General features: G+C 38.4%; 3 protein-coding genes across 6 annotated transcripts in view; 2 read left to right on the top strand and 1 right to left on the bottom strand.

Moving 5' to 3' along the window:
* The first annotated feature begins 8,375 nt into the window (after window positions 1-8,375).
* On the top strand, window positions 8,376-9,177 carry LOC120769619 (aquaporin-like). Its single transcript, XM_040096722.1, has one exon. It carries the CDS (start codon window positions 8,434-8,436, stop codon window positions 9,175-9,177), a length of 744 nt encoding a protein of 247 aa, XP_039952656.1. The 5' UTR covers window positions 8,376-8,433.
* Window positions 9,178-10,405: 1,228 nt separating this feature from the next.
* LOC120768888 lies at window positions 10,406-14,251 on the bottom strand. The gene is made up of 3 exons (XM_040095641.1): window positions 13,456-14,251; window positions 11,914-12,578; window positions 10,406-11,200 (listed from the first exon to the last, which is right to left on the bottom strand). Exons 1-3 carry the CDS (start codon window positions 14,207-14,209, stop codon window positions 10,406-10,408), a joined length of 2,214 nt encoding a protein of 737 aa, XP_039951575.1. The 5' UTR covers window positions 14,210-14,251.
* Window positions 14,252-14,985: 734 nt separating this feature from the next.
* The window catches only part of LOC120769666, a 136,039-nt gene continuing 123,772 nt past the window's right edge, over window positions 14,986-27,252 (top strand). For 2 of the 4 annotated variants that reach the window (XM_040096783.1, XM_040096780.1), the window contains exons 1-2: window positions 14,986-15,107; window positions 16,505-16,667. The gene's annotated coding sequence lies outside the window, so the exon portion shown is untranslated. Of the gene's footprint in view, window positions 15,138-16,504; window positions 16,668-27,252 lie in introns of all 4 variants that reach the window. The other 2 variants (XM_040096781.1, XM_040096782.1) reach the window with 2 other exon arrangements.

Raw genomic sequence — 27,252 nt, 5'->3', positions numbered from 1 at the left:
CAGCGAAAATGGATTTGAGTGCAGTTAATGGAAATGCTGAATGCAAATGGCAGTTGAAAAATCGTTGGCCAACTTTTCGCTTGCTCATTTTTGTACAATAAATTTGCGGGGGATTCCCGAAAGTGCTGCATGCACATTCTTTTGTTTTAAGCCTCTCTATCGCTGTGACGACGAAAACTGTGAAGACAAGGCAAATTTCAATTTATGTTTAGGCAATTTTGCAGCAAGGATAGTGCGCCGAAAGTTACGACTGCAAGTGTGCAGAAGCAATATGAGGCAACAACGTGCGCCAAACACAAGCAATATAATGGGAAACCTAATTAAATTTAAGCAGACAAAATAAAGGCTTCAACTATTAAGCGAAAAATTTTACAAGAAAACATAGAACGACGCTTATAAGCATAAAACCGAATTTTATTAGTCATCTCACTTGAGATTTTGCTTAAAGCCTTTTGCTATCATTTTCAATAATCTTTAAGGGGCTATACCAGTGTGACGCATAAAAAATTAGGCGATTTTCGTGAATTTTTTTAAAAGAAAGTACTGGAATGAATGTTTTGACGAAAAAAATGGTGGTTTTTTTAATTCCAAATTGACAATTTTCAACCAATCAAAAAGATCGTAGTCTATTGTATAGCAAATGTATTCAACTATATCCAGTTTTAATTTGATCGGTCTGAGCGGTCGCTATTTACAACGCTGCCATTCAAAAACTATTGAAGATACAACCTCGCCGATTTCACAGGATATTTTTGAATATATAAACTATCGAAAAAGCAAAAAATTAAATAAAATTGTTTTTGAAAGTGTCACACTGGTATAGCCCCTTAAGTCTTCATTAAGTTTCCATTTCCTTCTCACATTTTGGTATTTAATTTTTCCGATTCCGTCTGCCAGTACTCATTAAGTACAAGCATTTAAGCATTGCAATAAATCTTCGCAAGAGCATACGCAATGGGCAGCAAGCACCGTTACACGGCTATGTTTGAGAATAAAGGACAAGACTTAAGAAACTGTCTCCAACTACAAAGTCAATTTGAGTGATATCGTGTGGTATAAAATATTTACTTATCTCATACATATGTATTATATATGATATATGATATATTCATGAAATAAAATGAGCTGAAATAAGCTAAATACTGTGCATGAAAACATGCTGTATTCCCTGAAAGAAAATATAAAAAATTAAGTTAAGTAGGGACACATTGACTGAATAAAATTCTTCACAAACAATTAGCTGGCTTAGGCCATATAACGGATGATCCAAGTAGAGGTCCTTTTTCATAGCTTTTTTCTGACAGATCAAGCGTGAGTCGTGTGAAGCTATCTTTTTTTTTTGTTCATTATTGTTTGGTTTTTCATCATGGAACGAATTACGTTTGAACTACGTTTATTACGAAAATTCACGTTCTGTATAGAATGTTTTTCAGATAATCGGCCTACTGGGCGTAGTATTCGCAACACCCATCGTTTTGCGATTCTTTGTTTGAGCACACATCCAAGATGAAGACCATCAAAGATATTTCTTCTTCGAAAATTGCGAAAACGTAAGGCGACCGAAAATGTGAATAGTGTTTATGGTTCTGATACTGTAACAGCCAATCACGTGCAATTTTGTTTTTGCCGATTCTGTTTCGGTAATTTTGATATGAAAGATGCTCTGGAAAACCAATTGTTGAAAGTATCGATAGAATAATTGGAAATGCAAAAACAGATCGTACTGGAAGCACTGTCTCCGCTTCCCAAAAATTTATGTATAGCTGCCAAAGGCCTAACGCAAGAAAATATGGAAATTAATTCTCAAAACACTGCTGAATCACAAAACAACGATCGATTTCTGAAGCGAATGTTACAGGAGATGAAAAGTTGGACAGTGGAAAGTTATGATAACACTAAGCGAAATCGGTTGTGGCCGAAACATGGTGCCAGAATTGACATCAAAAAAGGTTTTTCTAAGTTTTTGGTAGTCCAGACCCTTGATTCGGTCCATACTGTTAACAATTGGATAGTTTGAAGGATGCAATCGTCAAGAAACGATCAGGTTTGGCTAATAGGAAAGAAATTATCTTAAGCTTACAACTTATAGTTCGGATTTTATATCGAGTTGATTCTATAGTTCAGATCTTATATCGAGTGGGTCTTATAGTTTGGATCTTGCATCAAGTGAATACTACTTGTTCGAGCCAACACGATTTGAATTAAGCCGTCGGACCACATGTTTTAGTTCCGATACCAAACAATGGCCTAATAAGCGTTATTCGGGTCCAAAGGTTCTTTGTTGCTGTTCCTGCCGAGCTGATTTCGTTAACTCACCGCGGATTCATGTCAAAGTCAAACCGGCGAAAATCGAAACCTTTGCTTTGTATATTAATAGTTATGTAGGGTCGATAAAGAAAGTATTGCCAGTGCAAACCAAAATCGAATACCGTTATGCATTTTGGTTATTTCAAATGCATGCACCAGCCCGCAGTTCGCCGCGTAGTAGCGCTGAATAGCAGTATTCTAGTTGTATGTATGTATGTAAGTATGTAAGTATGTGATTTGAGATTTTTTCTAATATTTTGCATTTGCTTGCTTGCGAGTGACCAAACACCATAAATAGTAGAAACTCGCGCGCGTTCCAAAAAGTTGTATTGTTGTTTCCACAAAAGTGGATTTCAATGTATTTTTCTTGTGCTTGTTGTTTTTCTATGTTTACTTTGTGCGTTCTGTTAAATATTTCATTTTATTAGTTTTGTTGATGTTTTATTAGGCATTCGTTAGTATTGCCTCACTTTGTGAAAAAGCTGTTGTTGCACTGCTGTATTGCCATTTTTTAGCGCGCCCGCTGTTGTGCTTGTTTTTGTGTTACGTTTTGGCCATTTTTACAATGCTTTACGCAGAGTCACAGTTGCGGTACTATTGGTTTTTGCTGTTGTTGCCCGGTTGTTGACGCTTGAATTTTGCCACGAATTGCATTCAAATTCGCATTCTATTTTGTGGCACGTCTGCTTTTTGACCTCCTATTTTTTGCCCGCTTTTAGCAACGACCTTGCTTGCAAATGTTCGGGCCATGAATATGTACATATATATGTATGTGTTATATGCATATATATGAATATATAAATGTTAATGTATGTATGTATGTGTGTTTAGGGCAAGCAAAAATGGCATCTTGCAGTTCCAAATGCATCAACGCATCCACAGCGGGTGCTGGGCATATTTCCCTCCATCCCTCCATCGGTTTAGCCACTCACACCGCTAATGAGTTTTTTAATATCGTTCTTTTTTCTATTTTCCCTTTTGCTTTTGTTATTTTTTTGGCGTCCGCACATTGCTGGCAGCTATGCACTGCAGTTCAATTGCATTTATTATACCGTGAATTCAACTCGTTGCAGGCAATTTGCTTTTTAGAATTCGTTTGTATTTTCGCCGACAAAAAAACGTTGCGAAAGGAATTGCAAATAATTTTTTATGCGAAATTTTGATTGTTGCGGAAGTGGAAATTTGTTATTCTAACAAATGGCTGCTCAAAGCTTTCACGCTTTTTTGTTTTCGTCCTTTGTTGCAGGCGCGCGAACCCGTTCGCTATGAGCATTCCGATCAACATACGTGTGTACATATATATATATATATATGCATATATTTATGTGTGTATGGCATATGTAATGTGAATATGTGCGTACCGGCATTTGCATTTGCAGTGCAAATGAAAAGAACTATAAATTCATTTTTAAGCGGATGTGTCGCATGGAGCGGAAGCGTATATTCTATAAAGTTTCAGTGAAGCGGCGACCAGCAGCGTATATACAGTAAGTTTGGGGATTTTCTGGTAACGGAAATGAATGCATTAACAATATCTATTAAAAAGATTTTACAATTTTTAATTTTTTTTTAAATAAAAATCGAAAATGGAATTACTGCAAAGCCGTGGGCGCAGAGGGTTGGAGTTTTATTGCCTTTGCAAAATACTTTGAACATACGAAAAACAAAAGAATTCAGTATTGCATGATAAACACAGGGTATCATTTGCTGCAATGTCTGCAAAATTGTATACCCAGACCAGAGTATATTAAGTTTGCCACAAAATTTGTAACATCCAAAAGGAAATGTGAGAGACCCTATAAAATGTATAGAGGGTTTGTCCGGAAAGTAATAAAACTGAGTCGGTTTAATAAAATTTATTGAACCAATCGTTACAATTCTTTGAAAACTGTCAAAATAGGTTCCTCCTGTGTCAATGCAGCGCTGCCAGCGGCATTTCCAAGCATTGAAGGCCACACAAAAAACATTCTCCGGAATAGCCTTGAGAGCCGAGGGGCATGCTGCTTGGATCCCCTCTGTCGGCTCAAAATGCTTGCCTTTCGTCAGCCTTTTCAGGTAAGGGAACAAAAAAGGTACGTGGGCCACATCTGGGCCGTAGGACGGCTGGGGAAGCGTTGGGATGCCGACCTTGTTTAGGTAGCTGTTCACAAGAAAGGCGGGGTGAGCTAAAGCGTTCGTTTGAGCCTATTGACGACTTCTACGTAAAACTTGGCGTTGGCGGTTTTTCCAGGAGGAACAAATTCATGGTGGGTGATGCCTTTGATGTCAAAAAAGACAATGGGCATCGTTTTCACTTAGGATTTGCTCATTCTTCCGATCAGCGACCTTTTCCGACGCTCCGAAGTACAGTCGCAGCAGAAAGTCCTATTATTTTCCGGACAAACCCTGTATATGTACATGATCAGTCTTAGATATAGCAATCTGAAGTTATGCACATGTCCTTTTCTTCTCAAGAAACTACTCGTTTGTCATAACCGCCAATATCGGAATACTTTAGCATATACATAGCTGCCATCCTCGTTGCGAGGTTTGGAGAGAAAGCTTTTGCAGGAAATTTATGGTACTTTGCGTATTGGCAACGGTGAATATCGCATTCGATCGAACGGTGAGCTGTACGAGATATACGACGACATTGACATAGTTCAGCGAATTAAGAGACTGCGGCTGTTTTGGCTAAGTCATGTCGTCCGAATGGACGAAAGCATTCCAGTTCTCAAAGTATTCGACGCAGTACCCGCCGAGGGAAGCAGAGAAAGTGGAGAATGAGCAGGCTTCGCTTGGAATCTGCAATTGACGCCACCTTTCGTAAAAAAAAGTAACGACTGGCGCGCCGTTGTTAACTCGGCTATAACCGTTTCTTGTTTTTTTATCAAAGGTTCCGCAAATAATGAATAACACTAAATCAATAGTTGTAAAGTGCCTGTCTGGCAAGTCATTGCTCAAAGTTTCTGTCTTAATCAAGTACAATACTTTCAGCATCGACCAAAATACGCCGGACATATATACATATGTATGTATAAGAGTATACACACATATTAACATATGGGCATGGTAGCTTAAAGCATCATCCAAGCTGTATCTGGTACAATTTCCGTCTGGACAAAAAGCGTGAATAGTTCTCAAACGCAATCATACATATGTACGTACACACTCATAAGATTTTTGCTACATAACTTCCGAAATCTTAATGCACTCACATGCTTAGGTATTTATACAGAGAATGTGTAAATGCCAACCACGGCGCCGTTATGTTCACTGTGTTGGCAACACCAAGCATAGCCATCAAATAAAGTCATAAAATTAATGTACTGTCTGTCCAACAACTTCCCAAAATGGAGCAAATGGCAGCAGATAAGGGAAGAAAAGTGGGTAATGTGCAGAGCAGCAACAACAAGCCGCAGATCAGAACAAAAACTTAAATAGTGCAGTCACTTTAACATTGGCCGCTTTGCAAGAGAACAATGCTGAGAAGAAGTGCAAATAAAATTGCCAACGTGCAGGTGAATTCTCCGATTAGATGCTTAACACTGAAATCGGCAAACAAACGATGCCATTGGCGTTGGCAATAAAAATAATTTGCTGGACATTTGGAAGGGAAATTAGTACACGAGGTTAATGTGCCCATTTGATTGTTTTATTTTATCCATTGGTATCTATGTATATAAATTGGCAGCGTATATTATATACATTCTGCTGGATATTTGCGTTTATTATAGTAGATAACAAGTTGGCTTCTGTCTACATAAAAGTCGATAAGTACATTCATATGTGTGAGAGAAAAGAGCGATTTCTAACTCGCAATAAAGCTTTAAAACTTCATATAATATGTACCCATATAGACTGATATATATATATTAATTTTATATCGGTTGGTTGGTTGATTATTCGAAAAGAAAGACCCATGAGCATTTTGTTCATTCTTCTCTAGTGGATAATGAAAATGTTGTGTTAAATTCCTCATTTATTTCCTTTTCTCGGTCGCAAGAACAACTTAGCTTGAGTTCATTAACCAGGTCGAGTATGATACCATGCCGATAGCCTGGGCGCAATCCTCACAAGCAGGTCCACTTTACCTGGCTTTCTTGAAGTTCTCAAAATCTGATCATATATACTTACTTATATACATTTTATAGGGTGTCGAGTACTAATAGTCTTTTTCTCCTCAAGAATGCCTTCACTTCTTCGATAGTGCCTTCCACTATATCATCACACCATATATGTATGTTAGTATGGGGCGGATGACACTTGTTTAGAGGTATGAGTAGTCGTAAACCCCCATTTGGGGTAATGACTTCTCTACAGAAGTTCCAGAAGCGTTGCTTTCAATGTGTACTCTCTAACTTAGTTTTTTATCTAGGATAATTCTGATACATTTAACAAAGCTCGAGACTGTAACAGTTCTTCCTTTAAGAGGAGAGATTGAATGGCGCAATTCTTTCTTTACTTTGTGAAAAGTCTTTCTGAATTTTTCGGATTAACAGTTAGGTCGTGACCCTCCGAAGACTCGACTTCTGTGAGGCGGGCTAAGTGATCCCTAAACAGAGGACAAGGTGACTCAAATCAATAGGGTTATTCCTTGCATAGTCGTACAAGTGATCTATTGAGAGATTTTTATACCTTCCTCTGGTGTATAGCCTACATATTGCTTAACATATGACTTAATTAGTTGTTCGTGGAAGAAGCACTTCGAAGCAAATGGTCGCCTGTTTCTTCGGCAAAACTGGTCATGTGGCGACTGTTCCGCTTGAGCAACGTAGGACGGTCAATTCTGAGTGGTACACCACCATTTGTTTGCCTGAAGTCTTCGGAGAAATTCGAAAAACGAACAAGAGAAGACGAATCATTGTGCACCATGACAGTGCGAGCTCTCACACATCGGCTCAAACCAGCGCCTTTTTGACCGGCCAAAACGTCGAATTGATGGGTCATCCGCCGTACAGCCCTGACTTGACACCCAATGACTTCTTTTTATTCCCAAACATCAAGAAAATAATGCGTGGTCAACGATTTTCGTCGCCAGAAGATGCTGTTGAAGCATTCAAAAACCATGTTTTGGAGGTGTCTCAATCGGAGTGGAAAAAGTGCTTCGAAAATTGGTTTGAGCGCATGCAAAAGTGTATAAATCTTAATGGAGAATATTTTGAAAAACAATAAAACCATTTTCGTTGATAAATATTCCGATTTTTATTATTAGGCCAGAAATATTTATAGCAACCCTCGTATGCAGGAATGCATATGTTGTATAGATATAGCCAAAGTAATCGACCCAAATATTTTTCTTTAATATACTATTCATTATCGTTAAAGTATCTGGTATTTGTGTAAATACAAGAGCACTTAATAATCTCATACTGTATAATTACTAAGCGAGCCAACTATGCCAATTTCCACTTCAATGTTATCAGTTTTTTAGATGAGCATGGTAAAAGCAGAAACAGACGTACTTTTTGTACTTGAATACTTAACATTACCTTAAAAAATGCAAAACGGTCAAAAAGCGAATGTTGTAATTCACAAGTGCATATGTATGCATGTGTCGAAATTCCAGCAGCACTTACCCTCCACAGTTTGGGTGTTTACCAACTACAACTACTGGTAGTAGAAATGAATAAAAAGGAAAGAAATCAATATTGGCAATCATGAATCTAAAGCATATAGGATTCTTGTGAAAAACATATCCGATGTGTGAAATGATTTGGCAATAAATATTATCTAAGTTTCTCAATATTATCTCTGCAATGTCGGCAAGCGATTTAAAGCTTAAATGGACTCTAATCTAAGTATCTTCTCAAAGTATCCTGTAACCAGCACAAGCCGCTCAATCTACATTCTTTACCGACTCTATCGATCTTTAAAAGTCATCGCTGAGTTCACAAATACGCCAATTTCTCGCATCAGCTATTGCTCATAACTCTGCTTACGAACTCATATTAGAAGTCCTAGCATCATTTAAATTATTTTCATCTCTTCTGAGTTTTCAACTGACAGCAGAATGAAAAAATAGAAACATTCAGCAGTGATAGTCGAGCAGTTTTCGATTTCCCATACATTATTTATAAACAAATTTCAATACTGGCAGGAGAATTCTAAAGTAGACTATTATTTTGACCGAGGACGCTCACTACAATGACAGATTGGCTGGAGATTCTCGGTGCCTCCGACTGGAACCTGGATTTTGTGCGTGCGTTGTTTGCTGAATTCCTCGGCACTTTCTTTTTCGTCTTACTCGGCATTTTGTGCACTCTCTTCAAGCCGAGCGAAACGGAGTGGCCATATGCCTCGCCTGTGCAAGTGGCGTTCACCTTGGGCTGCACTACATTTTCGGTGTCGCACTCGCTTGGTAATATAAGCGGTGCACATCTCAGTCCATCTGTGAGTCTTGCGATATTCTTAGTTTGTGGCATGAGTCTGCTTTGTTTTATTGGATATGTAATTGCGCAAATACTCGGCGGCTTGGCGGCAACTGCGATTATTTTATCGGTACTTGATAAGGAAATGTACCAGGATCAACGTCCTTTAAGGCCCTCGATGAGTACGGAGCTGTTCGAACTCTGCATCGTCGAAGCTCTGGCAGCATTTATTTGGGTAATCATGGCAATTGTAAATACCGAGCGGCGAAATGAAGATGCATTCGGTAATGGCTCATTTGCTATTGGCTTTGTTGTCCTGGGCTCCTATTTAATCGCGATTCTACTATCTGGTGGCGGCGTTAATCCAGTACGGTCCTTGAGTGCATCAATTATTGTTAATGAGTGGGATTTTCACTACTGCTATTGGATAGGGCCGATGGCGGGTGGTTGTCTGGCAGCACTGATTTATTATTGTTGTTCGGGAGTGCTCCGACACAGACATATTTACAGAATTTCTTAAACCGAATATGTGAGATATGCTTAGTTGGAAAATAAACTTAACTCAACATATTGGTCTTTAATCTCGTCTTAGTTTTAGGTTAGATGGCTGATCCCCCAACATGGCGAAGTGCACACACTTAGTTTAGACTGTTATATTCAGTCTTTCTTGAAGTTAGACTACAGAAAAACTCCTGTAGTTGGATATGTATTAGTTATCGGCTAAACATCCTGAACATTTCACAAATCTGATAAGATATTTTTTTCCCACCATATTTGCGGTATTTCAGGTGGATGTCCAAATACTCGTATATGACAACCTGTTTTAGCCTTGATGTGGCAAAAGCGGGGCATTCGAGGAGGAAATCTTGATATGATTGTATATCACTTCCAAATAGCTGATGTAACTGGCATCCGGTAAGATGACTTACCTTACTGCATGAATTCCAAAGGGACAGTTAGAACTCCTACAAACATTGAAAGGTGGACCTTGCCGAAAGTGAAGAGATCCCTAGAACTCTTACGATTTATGATGGGCCAGAAGGACATTGTATTTCGATGCAATCGAAGTTTGTGAGGATTTCACAGCGCCCATGGTCGCCATCATTTAAGTACCCAGAATCTCTGAGTCTGTGGGCAGCTTCCTCGACTATATATCTGGCGACTAAAAATCCTGATGAGCCGTTGAACACTCACCAGTTTTTTAGCGTCTTCTACCATAGAAAAATTCCGTAGAACAATATGTTTTTAACTATTTACTTTCATAGAACCAATGAACCACTTTTGGTGTGAGGACCCACCATTTTCCAGTAGCAGTACAGGCTACCGATATTTACTCTGTTAGCAGGCCGAAGACGCGTTTCTCCATTAGTGGTAAACTAAACCGTGTGGTCTTCCATGGAATAGAGATGAAATTTTCACCAACCCAGTGCCCGAAATTAAGGTACCCCAGTTAGCTCATACACGGTATTCAGATAATTTCCCTCAACCTTGACCCCTCTATCCCGCGGCATCCATCATAGTTCTACCGCAGAGAAATTGGAAGATTAAAAGCTTAAGATTGGATTCAACACTAAGCCAATTCAAAGCTCTAAAGACCGCTTCCGGCAATACATTGATCAATTGAATGACACCTTTTCTTTTTCATAGTCTTCTCGAGCGATGTATGCAAAGTATTATCCAAATCAAAAACAAAATGAAATCGATCAAACCTCGATTTATTAAAGATTAATAATGAATGCATGTCCAATCTACAAACGAGATTGATTTGATTTGCTTTCGGCTGATGGAGTACCGCGTAGCCATTCGAAAAGGCTCGAGGTACGCGGTTCTCGTTTATACGGCATGTATAAGGCCTCATAGGTCAGCGCTCCAAAAATGCCACCCATAGTTGATCCAATGGCCGGTGTAAAATTGCCAGCAAATATATTCGGTCCAGAAGCGAAATGCAGTAACGGGTTCAGGGCCACCTCCGATATAGAGGTGCCACTCAAAAGACATGCGGTGTAAGCGAACCCTATGGCCATAGAAGCGGAACTCCGTTGACTGCGGTGTTGTGCGTCTGCCATTGTACGAAACAGCATTACGAACATGGTTGTGAGTATGAGTTCCAGTAATATTATTTGCCAGTCTTCCAATGCACTGGGCTCTTGAATTGCATTCGAATTGGCGAAAGCATACAATGTGTACGTAAATACTGCCGAAATTGAGCCCAGAAATTGCATGATAATATAGAAGAATAGACGTAACGTGCTCATTTCACCGACTACGAAAAAAGCGATCGAAACCGCAGGGTTGATATGGCAGCCGCTTATGCGACCGAATAGTTTGGTCAAGGCAGCAACAGTCAGGCCGTGAGCGAATGAAATTTTCGTTACGGCCCATTGTGTATCCTCCACCGTACTAACCGTCTTCCGTACCAGCATCAGCACAAATGTGCCGAAGAATTCACAAAGAAGTTGACGCCGAAATAAATAGCTTTTCAATTCGTTCGTACCTAAAGCTGGAAACATGCTTACGTAGTTTGAGAATAGGCGGAACTGACACTATATTGTATTTTTTCTTTGTTTAGAAAATATTTCCGATACTTTGACATGATGTGAAATAATTTTCATAGGCAAATGGCCGTCTACCCACAAAGTATATTCAATAGATTCGTGGCAAATATTTATTGCTCAGTTCAAGTTTTGGATTTTCAGCACTGCTAATATCCTAGCCACTCATATCTAACTGTAGTTATGACACATCATCACCTGGAGGACACTTGGGGTTTTCAGGAAAACCATCAACTTCCCGTCTACCCCCACCAGGTTCGTGGCAATCGTCATGAGAGTAAAATGGCCGTTTTGCCGAAAAATAGGTATTCTGCAACCTTCTGGGACATCTAGCGGCCAAAGTATACATATAAGCAATCCTATACCTTCAGAGAAGTCATCGAAAGTACATATTTACAAAAACACTTAAAATCTGTATTTTAGTAAAGAATAAGAAGACTTTCCAAGTACAAAAGATAAGCAGTGGACTCTTCCAGCAAGAGAGAACACGGTTTAATTTGATTTTAACAAGTTGAAGTATAAAAAATGCTTGAATTTACAGCCCAATAACTGTATAAGTGCATGGTTATTTTCTTCAATTCAATCCAATAAGCGAATCAACTTTTCTCTCTAAGCAAAAATTATTCCGCGATTTCTTCCGCATCTTCATGTTCCTTATGCGGTGTAGTCTTAAATAAGAATTCATAAGTCAAAGCTCCCAGTACACCACCGGCAAATGGAGCCAACCAATAAATCCAATGATCTTTCCAATCCATGTACACCAGAGCTGGCCCAAAAGAGCGCGCTGGATTCATGCTGCCGCCGGTCAACCGATAAGCAGCTAAATAAGCCGCTATTATTGTGGCACCAACGGCTAGTGGTGCCGTATCTCGTAAGCCCATCATTTTGTGACTTTCTGCACTGCGTGCCAGAAAGACCCATATAAAGGTCAACAGCATTTCAATAACAATCGTGCCCAACACCGATACATGCGGATGCTTTGGTACACCTAGGTGTTTATTTGCCAATTTTTCCGGTAGTAGAACTTGCGCCATACAGACTCCAAGAGCAGAAGCTAGGCATTGCACAACCATGAACAATAAGCTCATAATTAAGCTCAGTTCGCCGACAACGCAGTATCCCAAAGTTACAGCGGGATTGAAGTGACAAACACTGCGACGGCCCAACGCCTGGGCCACAGCGGCAAACACCAAGCCTAATCCGAGAGAAATTTGTTCCATTGAAGCGCCACTGGAAGTGGTATCTACTGCTCGCTTGAGTTCTTCCTCGTCAACATATTGTTGTGCCATTGTAAGAATGCTGGTAAAGACGATAGCAAGCGTACCAAAGAATTCAGTTGCCAAGAGTATCACACTACCTCTATTGAAGTCTTTAGTACCAACAATCTTTTGCCACCCCATTTGAATTGTACCTTGGAATCCCTCCTAAGTGCTCTGTTTTAATGAAAATGTCGGCGACTAGTTATTTATATTATTTGTTTATAATTTTTTATTTTTTATCAAATTGAATTGTTTTTCAAGGCTGCGCTGCTTCTTTTCAAGAGCTAACAAGAGTATGTTATTGCTTTCGAAACTCAGCTTTTTTGTGCTGCTAACGGAAATTATGTTCTTGTGAAAACTCTAGGAAAACTTGAGGTAAACACGTTTGCAAAAAGTCCTCCGACAAGACTTTAAGCATTAATTAAACTCTAGAGAAGCATGATTCGTCTTCAAAAAGTTCGCTATATAATGTTGATCTGTTCATAAGTAAAAGATTTTGTACTCATGCCGGCAACCTAACCTATGACATAACTCGATCATCTCTTACGAGAATGACTTAATATTTTCCTTATGGTTTTAGTAAAAATTTTATGTGTAGAAGTTCTTGCAAGGGAGGAAAGTTCTCTGATTTCCAATCCATTGGGAGTGGCCAGAAATGATTAATTTACATATGGCTCATGCAGCTCACAACTTGCGGTCAAGTATCTTCTTGAAAGTCAATGAACATCCATTTGAAAGCGAACCATCCCTATCCAGGGTTGTGCGCTGGGCTTGGGAACCGCCACTTAAAAAACAACACCAATGAAAAAAAACAACAACCTCGGACGAGAGACTTCGGCTATTACCGCGTAAGCGGTGTCTACCCAATAATGAAGAAGATTCAACAAAAATTATATATCTGACTAGAAATATACAACTGTATTGCAAGTCGACATAAATTTATTGAATTTCGTAATTTTGAACGCTATTTTTAAATATTCAAAGAACTCTTTCGTCTGGCACTATTTCTTCTAGAGCGTCTCCGCTTAAGCGCTTCACGATCCTGCACACCAAAATGATAAGAAACTGAAGCCATGACACCACCCAAAATCGGTCCGACCCAATAGATCCAGTGATCGTTGAAGTTGAGATTTACAAGTGCCGGCCCGAAAGAACGTGCTGGATTCATGCTTGCCGATGAACACAAGTAGCCCACAAGATGCCCCGCTGTGATTGAAAGTCCCACAACTAATGGTCCAGATAAATGTAAATCATCACGCGTAGGATCAGCCATGGATTTGTACACCATAACCATAATAAATGTAATGAACATTTCAAGAAGCAACGCTTCCCAAACACCCATGTACAGTGGTCTGGTTACACCGTCCTGCCGTGCGAGCGAAGGTCCCGGACAAATACTTTCCACCAAAAATGCCGCTAAACACGAACCGACGCATTGCACTAGTATGTAGCATAAACATTTGAGAAATTTCATTTGTCCAACGACCAGGCGAGCTATGCTAACAGCAGGATTCAGGTGCGCACCGCTAGCCCTATTCACCACATGCGATATACTTGATAATGCCAATCCAAATGCGAAGGCAACCGGCACTACGGAGGTCATCAGATTATGCGATAATGAGACTGTGCTAATGACCCCAACGAACACGTAGAAAAATGTACCGAGGAACTCAGCAATTAACATGCGCCAAATCTCAATATCGAAATCCTTAAGACCAATAAATTCTTCAAAGTTGCTCATTTTCCCTATTTATATTTTTTTGTTATAAACTTCTTTATTTAATGAAAGTATTTTTCTGCCTAAATTGACAACGTTTTCTCCCAAATATTTAATGAAATGAAGAAAATTTGTTCGAAATAAAACAAATAAAAATTGACAAAGTGTTTTTGTTTCACCTCGACTTCGAATTGAACTCACTCAGCGTTACTTATTAGAATTTGGACAACCACCTGTTGGAAATCAGCCTGCAAATTCCAAATTCTCACTCCAAATACTTCAACAAAAGCAGGACAATAATAACTGAAGAGAAAACCGGCACAGAAGCACAAACGCGCTCAGCCGTGCTCTTTACTCAATGCCACTACGCACTCAAATATCGTCGAGTTGTTTAAAAGACGCGCTCGGTTACTCAGCTAATTTTCTGAGTTTGGTTTATGCTCCTGCTCACTTACTCACTCACTCACACACAATCGTCAGATGAGATACATCGCTCCTAACTCCTTAACAATCCTTAGCTTAGTGTTTCTACACCACCCTTTTTTAGCTCAAGCCTTCGCGCTCACGACCGAGGGTGGCTGGCTTAGCAATCGTGTGACATCGTTTCGCCATACTCACCACAGTCAAATGTTGCAGTGAGATATGCACTAATCGTGCAAAGCATACTCGGCATGTTGACATCCTGTCGTGCGTCCAATTCCTGTACTCGTATTTTCTTGCCGATTGGGTGCTTTTGCTTCGAGGATTCAGTTGTATTTTTGCTCTCTATGTAAGCGAACGTGTATGCCGTGCGTGGACGCGTAATAACGGTTTTGGGTTTTTGCTGGTCGTTCACTTTTTACGGCTAACTAATTAGTACTTGAATAAACGCACGGGATTTTTGCGAACCGATCGGAAATGTTTTCGAAATCATATAGTCTCTGTGAGTGCGACTTGAAGTAATTCATTTAAAGTATATGCCTTGCTATATATGTATGTACATATGTACATATATACTTTGTTAATAAGAAATTAAGGAAAATCCGTTTGAAGAATCCACTTGCGGCTTTGTGGCACCAGTGTGTTGCACAATTCGCTCGCTCGCAAGCAATGTTGTAGCGTGCGTGACTTGCAGCTGAAATTTAGTTGTGCAATGCCGTGTGCTGTTCGAAATTCAAAAGCTAGTTTGTCATAGAACGAAAAAAACGAACAGCATGTAGTGGCAGCGCCAAGGCAATCTAGCAGTGAAACCGAAAATCTGTAGCGGCGAAGTGAAGCAAAATGCGCACATTCAAGAAATTAACAAACTAAAAAATAAAAAAGTTTAAAAATAAAAGAAAAATTAAAAAAGAAAAATTTAAAATAAAAATATTATGAAAAAGCATGAGCCACAGCAGCAAATGCCAACAATAAGCCATACGTCATGAGGATTTTGCGCACACAATCACACACGCGAATTACTGACTGAGTGCCGATTGCATTCGTGCGCTGCGGTTGATTGCTGCCACCGCTGCTGCGCAACTTATCGCCAGTGTAATTGATGCATGGCTGCTTACGCTGATGTTACAGTGCCTCAAAGTTGTTGTTTTTTTTCATTTTGCGTGTTTAAAGCACAAGCAGCGCAGTGTTGCATTTTAACGCCACGTGAGCTTAAATTACATTGAATAACTACGGACAATTAACCGTTGCTAAGGAATTAATTTAACGACTTTTCATGCTTGAAATTAAGGCAGCCAAGTTGTTTGTTTGAATAACAGTAAAAATACGAAAAACGCGGAAATCACTCACTACAAAAACATGCTCGTTTTAAAGCAGCAGTGGCAGCAACATCATTGACACAGCATCGGGTCAACAGCCCGTTGGACAAATACGTAGCACAGCGCAAGGAGCAGTAGAGTTGTGTTGCAAGTGCAACAGTGCATGTGCTGCTGCAGTTGCATGCGCCCCGTCACTTCGTGGTGTCGTTAGTGACCGCTGCACTTGCTGCGAATCGCGCGGCTGTTGGTGGCTACGCGCTGCTCGCCTCGCAGGATGTGATTGTGTCAATTTGCATTTGAGCAAATTACTTGACTGCAAGTGCCGCATGTGCATTGCGCTTACGTGCGCATGTGTGTGTGTGTGTGTGTGGGCGCGTGCTTTCGGTTTGCTGTGCGTGTTTGAGCATTCATTAAAATACATTCAATTAAAACGGAATACAAAATTTTTAATTAAAAGCAGTCAACATATGCGAGAAATCGATTCCGCGGCACTATGAAAAGTACTTATTCGGTGCTTGTGGCATAGCGCGAGAATTACATGGTCATCAAAAAAAAAAATTTATTTAATAACTTTTTTTTTCAGTGTACTGAAACATGAGATTTTTAAGTGATTTGGGATTGTGAAATGGTTAAAAAACGGTTTAATTGTCGAAAATAAAAATATATATATCACAATATAGTTCTTCTGCATTTATGTAAGGACATATCAGCATATAGGCGTTCTAATTGTGGAATAATTTTAAGCGGTAAGTGTCTTGACATTTGAGTACCTGCCACTTGCAGTTCACTTTATCAAGGGCGTGATATAATTGGTTGATAAGATTAATTGAAAATTATAGCGCGCATTGAAACCCTGTGAGACCCAGCAGGAAATTAGTAATGTTTTCGTGATATAGTGCAACAGGTTCTACAAGTAGAGTCATTTTTTTGAGGAACTCTTTGAGACCACACATTTTTAATTATTTTAACTTAATTATTTTTAATTAATTTCTAAAGATTCTTATGCTACTCAAATATTATTTAGACACATTTTCTACAGTTAAGAGTTTTGCATTTTGTTTTAGTAGATTTGTAGATTTTGTCGCATATATTTTTTAGCAAAACATCTGCTGAAAGGATTACCAAGGTTGGCAGTAAATTTTCCTTTCGCAAAAAACAAGATATACACACACAGACCTGAGTTTCCCTGCAGAACTACTTAGGCTTACCCTCGCAGGGCAGTTTTATACATATGTACATATATATAAGAGTTCTTTAATATGTAAGTCCTACTGATGTCATACATTTATCTTGATACAGAACTTTCCGCTTTGGTGAGGCTATTAGGTGTCGCTTGAATGAAAGTCTGTGATCCAGAATTACTTCCCGATATTTGAGATGTGAGCTCGCTTTTATGGTATGCCCATCAATATGCTATAGATCTCTATTGTTTCCACTCTCCTTAAGACTACTCATTAATACCACTTCCGTTTTGTGAGCACCTAGTTAAAAGCCAGCAACAGGGCTTAGATTTACATGTTAGTATGAGGTTGCACGATTCTCTTACGTTAAAGATATCAGCTAATGAAATTGATGATTCTTAAATAGATCTATGTATAACAGCTGGGTCACGATAAAAGTCAATAAAAAAATGCATCGCTGAAATATGTCAATTTCTTAGAAGTCTTCTAGTTGGTCAGCTGTAATATTTCTAGCCAAAGGAAACTGACATATGGTGAAGAATTATCGAATTTTCGAAGGGTCAGGAATTTTATAGAAAAATAATGAGCAGATATTTTCTTTGTTAAGAGTAGATCTGAGATATTTTTCACCGAAAGAATTGTTCCAAAAGCCGTAAGCAGTATCCAAACTACTGGTTGGCTATTTTCACTATGGCTATTTGCCTAAACACTCGCAGGGATGATAGTACGATTTTTGAGAATTTTTTCTTTACTAGCCTTATACAATGAATTAAAGTACGTATTACTATCCATATCTTAACACTTCAAAGCATATTTCCGAAGGTTCCATTTTGAAAAAGTAATTTTCATAATAAGAATTTTGGAAATATATGGACTAAGAGGTAAAAACAACAGCGAGGTTACCTTTAGAAGAGAGTCCATACATTACCTATGTATCTAAAATTATTATTTTTTTTCAAAGCGACGGCACACAAGTTCGCACGCTCATAGATTTGATTATTTACGTATACTAATTCATTAAATTCCCCGGCTGTGAACTAAATAATAGAAGAAATGATGGAGAGCTTATTTCAAAAGTAAATCTAGAACTGCTCTAAATTAGATAAATTAAATGGTCGAATGTCTACGTAATCTAAACTTCAAGTAAGTTCATTGAAATGCTTTCTGAAACCTAACAGCAAAGCAAAAATTTTCAAGGTAGATCACAACTGACATGAAGTCGTGTAATAAAGTCCATCATTCATTTGGAGACATCTTAAAAATTGGAGGAATAATTAAGTCTAGATACTTATCTTCATCAAAGAACTATCTTCTTTAAAGATGTCTGCAAATAAATTAGAGTTAAGTAGTAACTTATATGTTAGTTACTTAGCTTTATCAATATTTTCGCTTAATTTACATAATTTCAATCTCATTTTTGAAATATCGATCTGAAAATTTTTTCACGTTCCATTCTCAGCAAGAAACTATTCATTTGTCTGAATCGCTGATATCAGATCATGCAATGACACAAACTAGTCGTTTAAAATTAAGTTCTTTTGCCGAAAGCTTTTATCTGACAAGATATCTCCAGAAAATTTCGTATAGATACATTATAGCCCAAAGAAGCGACTTTCGAAAAAAATGATCAGTTAGGATCACTATAGCATTTAGACTTAGCTTCCATACACAAACATAGTGAAAAAAAAATATATTCAGCTAATTTCTATCCCACTTTTCATACCCAGAACAGGGTAAACGAAATTTGTAATACCCAGAAGGAAACGCCGAAACCTCATAATATTTATATATAAATGATCAGCAGTCGATTTAGCTATGTCCCTCTGTCTCTCTGTACATAAGCGAACTAGAATCTGAGTTTTTTACATACCCATCTGAAATTTTGCTCACATTCAATTCTCCTTAAGAAGCTGCTCCTTTGTCGGACTCAAGGATATCGGATCCTTATGGGATTTAGCTGTCATACAGGTTGGTCGTTTAAAATCAAATACTTGTACTTTTTTATGTGTCATGATATCTTCGCGAAATTTTACTTGAACTATTACCCAAAGCAGTGCTACAACATCTGAAATTTTTTTTCAGATCGATATACTAGAGCATATATGTATATGGCAGTCGCAAAAGTCGTTTTGTATTTCTAACCAAACTTCAACTTATTTTTTTTTATATTTATATTTTTATATATTTGAGTGGTCGATCACTTTTTGCCATTTTCTGCTGGAGACATTATTCCATCAGTCGAAATTTCGAAATTTCCAGATCCGAAGTGAGTGAACTATTATTATTTTTCTACACGAACTCATACAGCATCGTCTCCGTCAACTTCACAAATTTCATTGGTAGCTTGCGTGGAATTCTCCCGTTTTTTATACAAACATTTCAAAATATAAAAATTCTTCATTATTTTCACTAATTTTTGAACAGCTGTAACTTTTTTTCAACTTCCCCGAATTTAACTTTTTTTAGTTAAATTAATAATTTTTAGATGAAAATAATCTCCGTGCTCAGAAATTTGCAGTTGCCCACGCGAGCTAAGAAAACGCTAATTATTTGACTAGATAGCATTTTAAGTGATTCAGACTGCATTTATACATTACGAAAGCTTAATTCCAAAGAAATTGCATTATGAGTCTCCCTATCCACCCACCAACAATAAGACAACATTGCTAGCAGCTCAAATAGTTGCATTTGTTTTGTCTGTCTTCCATTTGCATTAAATCTATGCGCAGAATAAAGAAGCAATCGCTTGGTTATCAAATGAATATATTTCTGAAAAGTTGCCTTAGCAACAGAACTCCGAGTTTTAACGAACTTCATGAATGTACTAAGCAGACTTTTCTGGGTATTAAGAGAAAACTGGACAGCATCTTTCTAAGTTGGTCAAAATGCACAGAAACCAAGTGCAAAATGCTGTATGCTGTTGTTTCTGGCGCAGTCACTCTGCTGCCGATTAAACTCTTAGCGGAACAACTTCCACGAAGCGCCTTCAATGGACGGACAGACATACACATGACACACACACAAACTCATATATGCATACAAATACGCAGCAATGAAATTTATAAACACATTCATAGTTCACAGCGGAGCCGCCATTGCTAGAGCAAAGTAGCCAGCAACTGGCACTTAGGCGCCTTGCCTCCCTTTGCCGTGCACAATGTGCGGCATTTATCCGTGTAACTACTTCAATTATCCTTCCGACTTACGTTCTATCTCGTGTAGTTATTCATTTTGTTGCTACAACTGTTGTTGTTGCACCTGCTGCTGCTGCTGGCGCCAAAGTTGCCCCAACTCGTAGCGTAGCACAGGAAATATGAGTTGAGCACACCGTTACATGGCGTCCTCTAGTTGCATTGCAATTCAACTCCTCGAAAACTTTAATCCTTCAATAATATTATTTTTAGCGCAAAGCTTCTCGGCGCAACTAACTACGGGCTTAGAATTCGAAGAGTCGATCTGTTGGCCGGGACGGCAAGCGAGGCAAAGCACATAAGTATTGCGGGATTGGACGACGATAACGTGGGCAAAAGCGCACTTGTACCTGGCTACCCCAGGGCACTGTCAGGCACTTCATTTACTTTTCTCATTTAAACTGTGTTATCGCTCTTGCCTTTTATCTACTTTATTTCACTGTTCACTTCATTCTTTACCTGCGAAACTAAATTTTAATTCCAAAGCTAAATTTATAATTACAAAATGAGGTTTAGGAGAAATAAAAAAAAGTATATGTGTGATATTTCATAGAAAAAGTCATTCAGAAGTTAGTGAGCACAAACATTCTAGGAATGAAGAGCAAATGCCAGCTCTGTGAAAACTTATTAGGTAGACCACTTCATTCTATCAGTACCCTAAGCTAGGACTTAGAAATGATGCCGAAGGCGGAAAGAAATTCGTTTTCATGTCCTACAATAGAAGTCGTTATCGATTTGGGTGAAAAGTATATTGTTGCAATAATTTTTCATTTAGTCTCGGCTAGAATTTAACCTTTATACCGAAAGTAATAGTGCGTTCTAAAATACTTTTCTGAATAAAGATAATCTATTTTAAGAGGTTGGAACTAGCTTATTAGTGGCGCAAACGGCAGCACTTAGGCCGTTATTAGGCCCATTGTACTGCCGGGTGTTAACCGGATTAAGCCTTATTCTGCAGCTCAGAAGATTTGGTAGAAAACCTGACTTTTTTTCCATTCCTTCTGCCCAATATGTCTTAAGTTGGAGCATTGGCATCGGTGGAATATATGCTTTTTCATCCGTCTGAAGGCTGAGCAATCGCAGCAAAGATAAAGTTCCAGCGTCTCATCATCCTCCGCGCAGGCTCTTCATTCCGCCGCAACCACTTTTTCATTTTTCTGAAGGCGAGATCTTGAGGTTGGTGCCCTATGATGTCCCCTACAATATTATAGGTCGTTTTTGTCTAGAAATATACATTTTTTGGTCTATTCACCATCAACACTACCACAAGGATATTTCTCACGTATCCCTTGCTTCAAACAACCTTTGAAGGACCTGAAAGGTGCGTGCTGGCCAACTCATCAGCCTTTTCGTTTCCTTCTATTCTTATCTGCCGGGGTACCCAGGTAATATTAACCGAGTTACCTACTGAGAGTCTATTTATTGCACGCTTGCATAACCTAACGCAGTGAGACTTAGTATTCGCGATCAACTACCCACTATAATTTTAAGGACTTGCTGGTTAAATCAAAAGCCAATATGGCATTTTCTGTTGTGGTAAAGATTTCGGCCTGAAAGCCTGAAGAGTAAACAATTAACTTGAAGCCACCTTTTGCGTATCAACAGATAATATATCACCAATAACATATCTTATATTAATTTGTTCACTTGTTACTTATAACATAGATGACTCATTCTCTCATCTAACTTAGTCACCGAAAGATCTTCTGCTGCTTTCTTAATGCCAGGTTACCAGTCTTTCTGTCCAGTTATTTCTGTCTTCCAAGTAGGTTCAAACTGGACACAGTGTGCTAAATTTTGCTAAAATCGGTCCATCGCGGACAAACAACGTGACACGTAATTTTTATATATAAAGATAATGTCGTCAAATGGCACTCAGTAGTTCATGACCCAGCCATGTCTACACACATGGAATTTCTTCATATCAAAAGTGTGAATATATCAACCAAAAATTCGAAGTAATGCTGAACTGTGAGATATTGACTAATTTTTGAAGCCACATGAGTAACTATAATTTAAGCATAAAGAAATAGTATATGTATGCATATTTTAAAAATTCTTATTTTATTCTTCAAAATCTAGGTCGCCCCTCTCAAAGTAATCCACATAACATTCAAATAGTACGGCTTGTTAACAGTTTGGCCGGTTGGAAGGAATTGGAGCAGCACCACAACACGATAATCAAAGAAAACTCTCAACACAACTTTGATTTTTGACCTTTCTTGCTGTTTTTTCGCCTTCGGCTCACCTATGCCATGACATTCGGCTGATTGATCTTCTGTTTCCGGGTCGTCGGTAGTAACAATAAGTTTCGTCACATCCTGGTAGTTGGAAAGCATTGTTCCACAGACGTTAATGTTAGAAATTAATTACCGATTTTGGCACCAATCATGCTTTTACCTTTCTTTGGTTCAAATGATCTTTCAGTACGGCTTTCACCGATCCTTTCGATATTACTACGATGCCAGTAAGATCTCTGACTGGTAAACATCGATTATCAAGCATAATTACTTTACTTTTATTGACGTGTTGATCATCACTTGATGTTGATGGAACATTCTGAACGTTTCGTCGCTAGAAATTTGATTCCGCATACAAAATTTAATGGACCTTCTTTGTTGAATAATTTCACTCATTGTGAAAATCGCCGAATGCTCTTTATATACTTCAGAATGCGTATACTAAACACTAATGATTATTTTGATATGATGACATTTGACACAGATATCACTGATAGTCTTACCAACCCAGGAAAAAAATTTCGCTCTTGGTCTCTAAAAATTCTTACAATTTTTTGTCCACAGTATGTATGATTTAATCAAAAGAAATCTATTATTTTTGCATTAAAGTGAAGGTTTTTTTACCGTCATTACAAAATTCCGATTTAATATACACCATTTTGTTCGATAGGTTCGATAGAAGACAGTAACAGTTGGTAGTCACTTGGTGCCAGGCACAAGCTAAAAGGTGAATACATAAGGACCATGTGTTAACTCGCGTGGTCCAATACATCAAGCTTAATTTGTATCCTGCTTTATTTAAATGGTTTCAAAAGGTTTTTTTGTGCAATGTTTAGGTCTTTGGCACTCGAAACTGTGTTTACGTGACGGTTGAACGAAACCAAAATTAGACAACTCATTCAGTTTTAGAATTTGAAAATTAGGCGTGTTTTCACTTTCTTGGTATCCAATTTCAACGCATGCTCAAACAATACCAAGCCAACCAATCACAACACTGTCTGAGAGGATTTTTGGGACAACAACTTGCCTTTCCGTATGATGTATAGGTATCGATAGTATTTGTACAATGTGAAATATAGAGGACTAAATGAATTTATTTGAAAAGCACTAGATTTCTTTCAATCAGACCTTATACGTATAAGAAAACACAGAAAGGTTGTTACATTTTCGAATTATAATATAGAAAAAGTACCATAAAAATCTGCGGAATTACAGATAAGATTTCATGAATTTTCTTGTCATTTCAAATAAGATTCGCAGCACTAAAAATTTAGACGCGACTGCGTTAAGCTTAAGTATGGTAGTTACCAATCAATGACAAATATTGGAAAGGAAATAATTGCAAAAATTGAATGACTTATTTTTGATTTACTCCATTCTAAAAAATTGTCTCTGCTCTATAGAGCAAGTGGGTACTTTCCTCCACTAAGCACCTGCTAAAAATCAAAATATTTTTGCTATGTTCTGAAATTTTAAGGTTTTGCATACCAAAAAAATTTAAATTTTTTTTTCATGCTTTTTTCACAATGACTACCGTCAACTGAAAAAACAACAGCAACTGCAAATGCCAAACTGGAACTATTCGCTCAACGCATACAATTTTATGATAATCACCTAACAAACGCTGCTGTCAACATTTGCGATTGTTCTAGAAGAGCGCCAACAAACATTCTGCAGCAACTATGTAGTTCGAGGCAACAGACACACAGACACACACGCACACCCACACACATGCAAATGCACGCCATCTGTATGTAAACTGCAATATAACGGTCGAAGTTAAACCAATGCCATGCAATATTAATTCCATTAGTATATTACATGGCCAAAATCACTGCCATCAATGCAATCAAAATCATAATCAACCACTAATCTAACCATTACCACTGGTTTTGCTATTGTCAACAATTCGTATTTGCACTTCATTGTTATTGTTACGCGATTCTCTTTCGCTTTCATTTTCAGTTTCATGTTCATTTACTGGCGATTGCAGTTAGAAAATAGAAAAGTGTTAGGAAAAATGCCAAGTCAATACAATTCAAAAAAAACTGCACACAACTCAATGTTGGCTTTTCTCTAAACAGTTGAGTGCTAATATGCGCTTTCTGATAGCTATTGACATTATACGTGGCGTATACGTAACATTATATTTGAGAAAAGATCTTCATTAATTGCATAGTATTTTGGAATATTTTGAATAAAATACAAGATTAGGCTAGGTTAAGTTAAACGTTTTTGATCGAAAAGCGTATCCCACTTAAGCAAGTAAGAACGCTGATCCATTGTGATGCCTAAAGACTCCTGAGTATAGACCAAAAATACTCTTAAATATAGACAAAGCCCGTCACAAATTGTTGAGGCGGCTGATATTAGCTAGTTCCAACTATTTGCGCGAAAGACATGACTCTTGCGATATTTCAATCTTTGCTTAGGTTAAGTCCCTCAGCAAAGCGGAGACCATGCTGAGACTGTTATGTATAGTCCTCTGTGACACAATTCGATAAACTCCTGTTGTTGGATTGCAGCTATTGCTGAGAAGGAAAAGTTCCCAAGACCTTTTACGATTGACCCTGAAAAGTTGCTGGTAGTTGACTTTCTAAGCTGGTCTGAGGCCCAACAGTCCAGTAGTGAGCCAACTGAGCTTCTACCCGCCCGCAGTTATTGAGACTGAAGTAACTGTCCTAGCAAGCTCAATCGTCTTACAATTTTTTGCAATACCACTGTCGCCAGACAGCCTCCTGCTTAAAGACATGTGGGCAGAGAATCGACAGCCAGACTGGGCCCGGGGACCTGTTAGTTCAAGTATTTTAGAACTAAATCAAAGTGTGCGAGGATTCCAGAGTGTAGAGGCTCAGTACCTAGATTTTCTGAGTCTGAGGCTGAGGCTCAGTGCCATAGTTGGAGTGGTACGTAGTGCAGCACAAGTTCTGATGAGAGCATTCCGTAGAACACTCGTCAGTTTTTTCGCGGACATTTCAAGCACCTTGTAGCAAAAAAAAATCCATAGAACATTATAGGCATTACTACGATTTCAAAGCCAAAGAACTACCTTTGATGAAGGACTCCACCTTTTTTCAATGGCTCTGTTGCAGGAACACATGGCAACCAATACCTTTCTGACTTCATTCCGAATTTGACTTTCCGTAAGAACTTCCCATCTGGAACGAGCCAGTGTTACTTAACTCTGTCAGCAGGTCGAAGGCGCGATCCTTCCATTGATAATATATTAAAGATGATCTACTAAAGAATAGAGCCAATTCGGTTTCAGTAGCCCAGTTCCCTACGATGCTAGGTACCCCTGAGCTAGCTCATATACTGTATTCAGACATTTTTCTTCAACGAGGGAGCTATGTACGTAGTCCAACCAATCATCCGGCAGCCGACTTCCTTAAGCTTTTCCAAAAGATCATTGACAGTCATGATCCAGAGTACTAGCGAGAGCTTCCCCTCAAGTGGGTCCCTACTCATATTACGTTGTGCACGATTTGAAAGTTTGCTTAAGATTCAATTCAACACCAAACCTATAATACCATATATAGTATAATAGCTCTAACAACCGCTTCCGGCAAGACGTTATTAAATTCCTCGATATCGAGCAAGGTCCCTACTGCAAACTCCTTGTTCTTTAAGGGCTATCACCCAACAATTTTGACCAATGACCGGTAAGAGCTTTTACCCAGGCGAATGAACATTACTGAGAGCAATTAGTTCAGTAGATCTTCTGCCTTCTGTACTTAGCCAGAAAGATTTCGCAGTCGAAGAGGAGCTAGTTGTTGATCAGAGCATGCGCTATATGGCAAGGAGTTAACGGAGACTACACTCGCTTTAAAAAGTTCAACTTCGAATTAATCAAAGAGACTTCAGTAATTGAATCTGTAATTGGGTAAAACTAAAAATTATTATTCAAGATACAGCTGCTGAATTCTAAGTGAGTTGTTCGTTCGTTTCACCACTTTTTGCATAAATTTCCAATTGCATTTTTCTACCAGCACGCTGTTTTTATTTACAATTCTTTTACCACCATTAATTCTCCGCACCCGTTTGCCTCCCAGCGAGTTGTAGGCAAACTGAAATGAAACTTTTAATTGCTTTTGCAACCATTTCTGCATTTACCGCTAAATCCAAGTCAACGCATTTTGTTGCATGTCATTTTTTCTCGGCGACAGTTACAACTACAAACACACGAATTCGTTGAAAAGTGTGCGTTGTTGCACATCCACACACACACACAGGCCAGTGCATGTGCATGTGTGCGCCGGCATTGTTTATTCGTTAAAGTTGTGTGCACATTAATCTAGCTGGAATTGTTCCCGGAATAGTAGACACAATATAGCCAATTAAGAAATAAATCTTGTTTATGGTTGCTGCAAAGTGTATATATAATATACTTGTATGTAGTATGTGCCCTTGCGTAGCATACAACTAATTTAAACAAAATTTTGAATTTACTTATTTAGTTAAGTCTATGAACATTTGAGAGTAATCTGATCTTGATGTTTGAAAAATGCATTTTTGTAATGTTCTGATAATTTCGAGGTACAAAAAAAGTAGTCGCTGGGTAATTTCTAATCAAACTTCAACTAATTTTTTCTTATATTTACTATATACTAATAAATAAATATGTACCTTTTTGTTCGATCACTTTTTGCCATTTTTTCGCTAGTGATATTATTCCATCAGTATAAATCGAAATATCGAAATTTTCAGAACGGAAGAGAG

This window comes from Bactrocera tryoni, chromosome 2 (assembly GCF_016617805.1).
Source record: "Bactrocera tryoni isolate S06 chromosome 2, CSIRO_BtryS06_freeze2, whole genome shotgun sequence".
Taxonomy (NCBI): Eukaryota; Metazoa; Arthropoda; class Insecta; order Diptera; family Tephritidae; genus Bactrocera; species Bactrocera tryoni.
The sequence above is the reverse complement of the archived record's forward strand: the minus strand, read 5'-3'. Positions and strand labels throughout refer to the sequence as shown.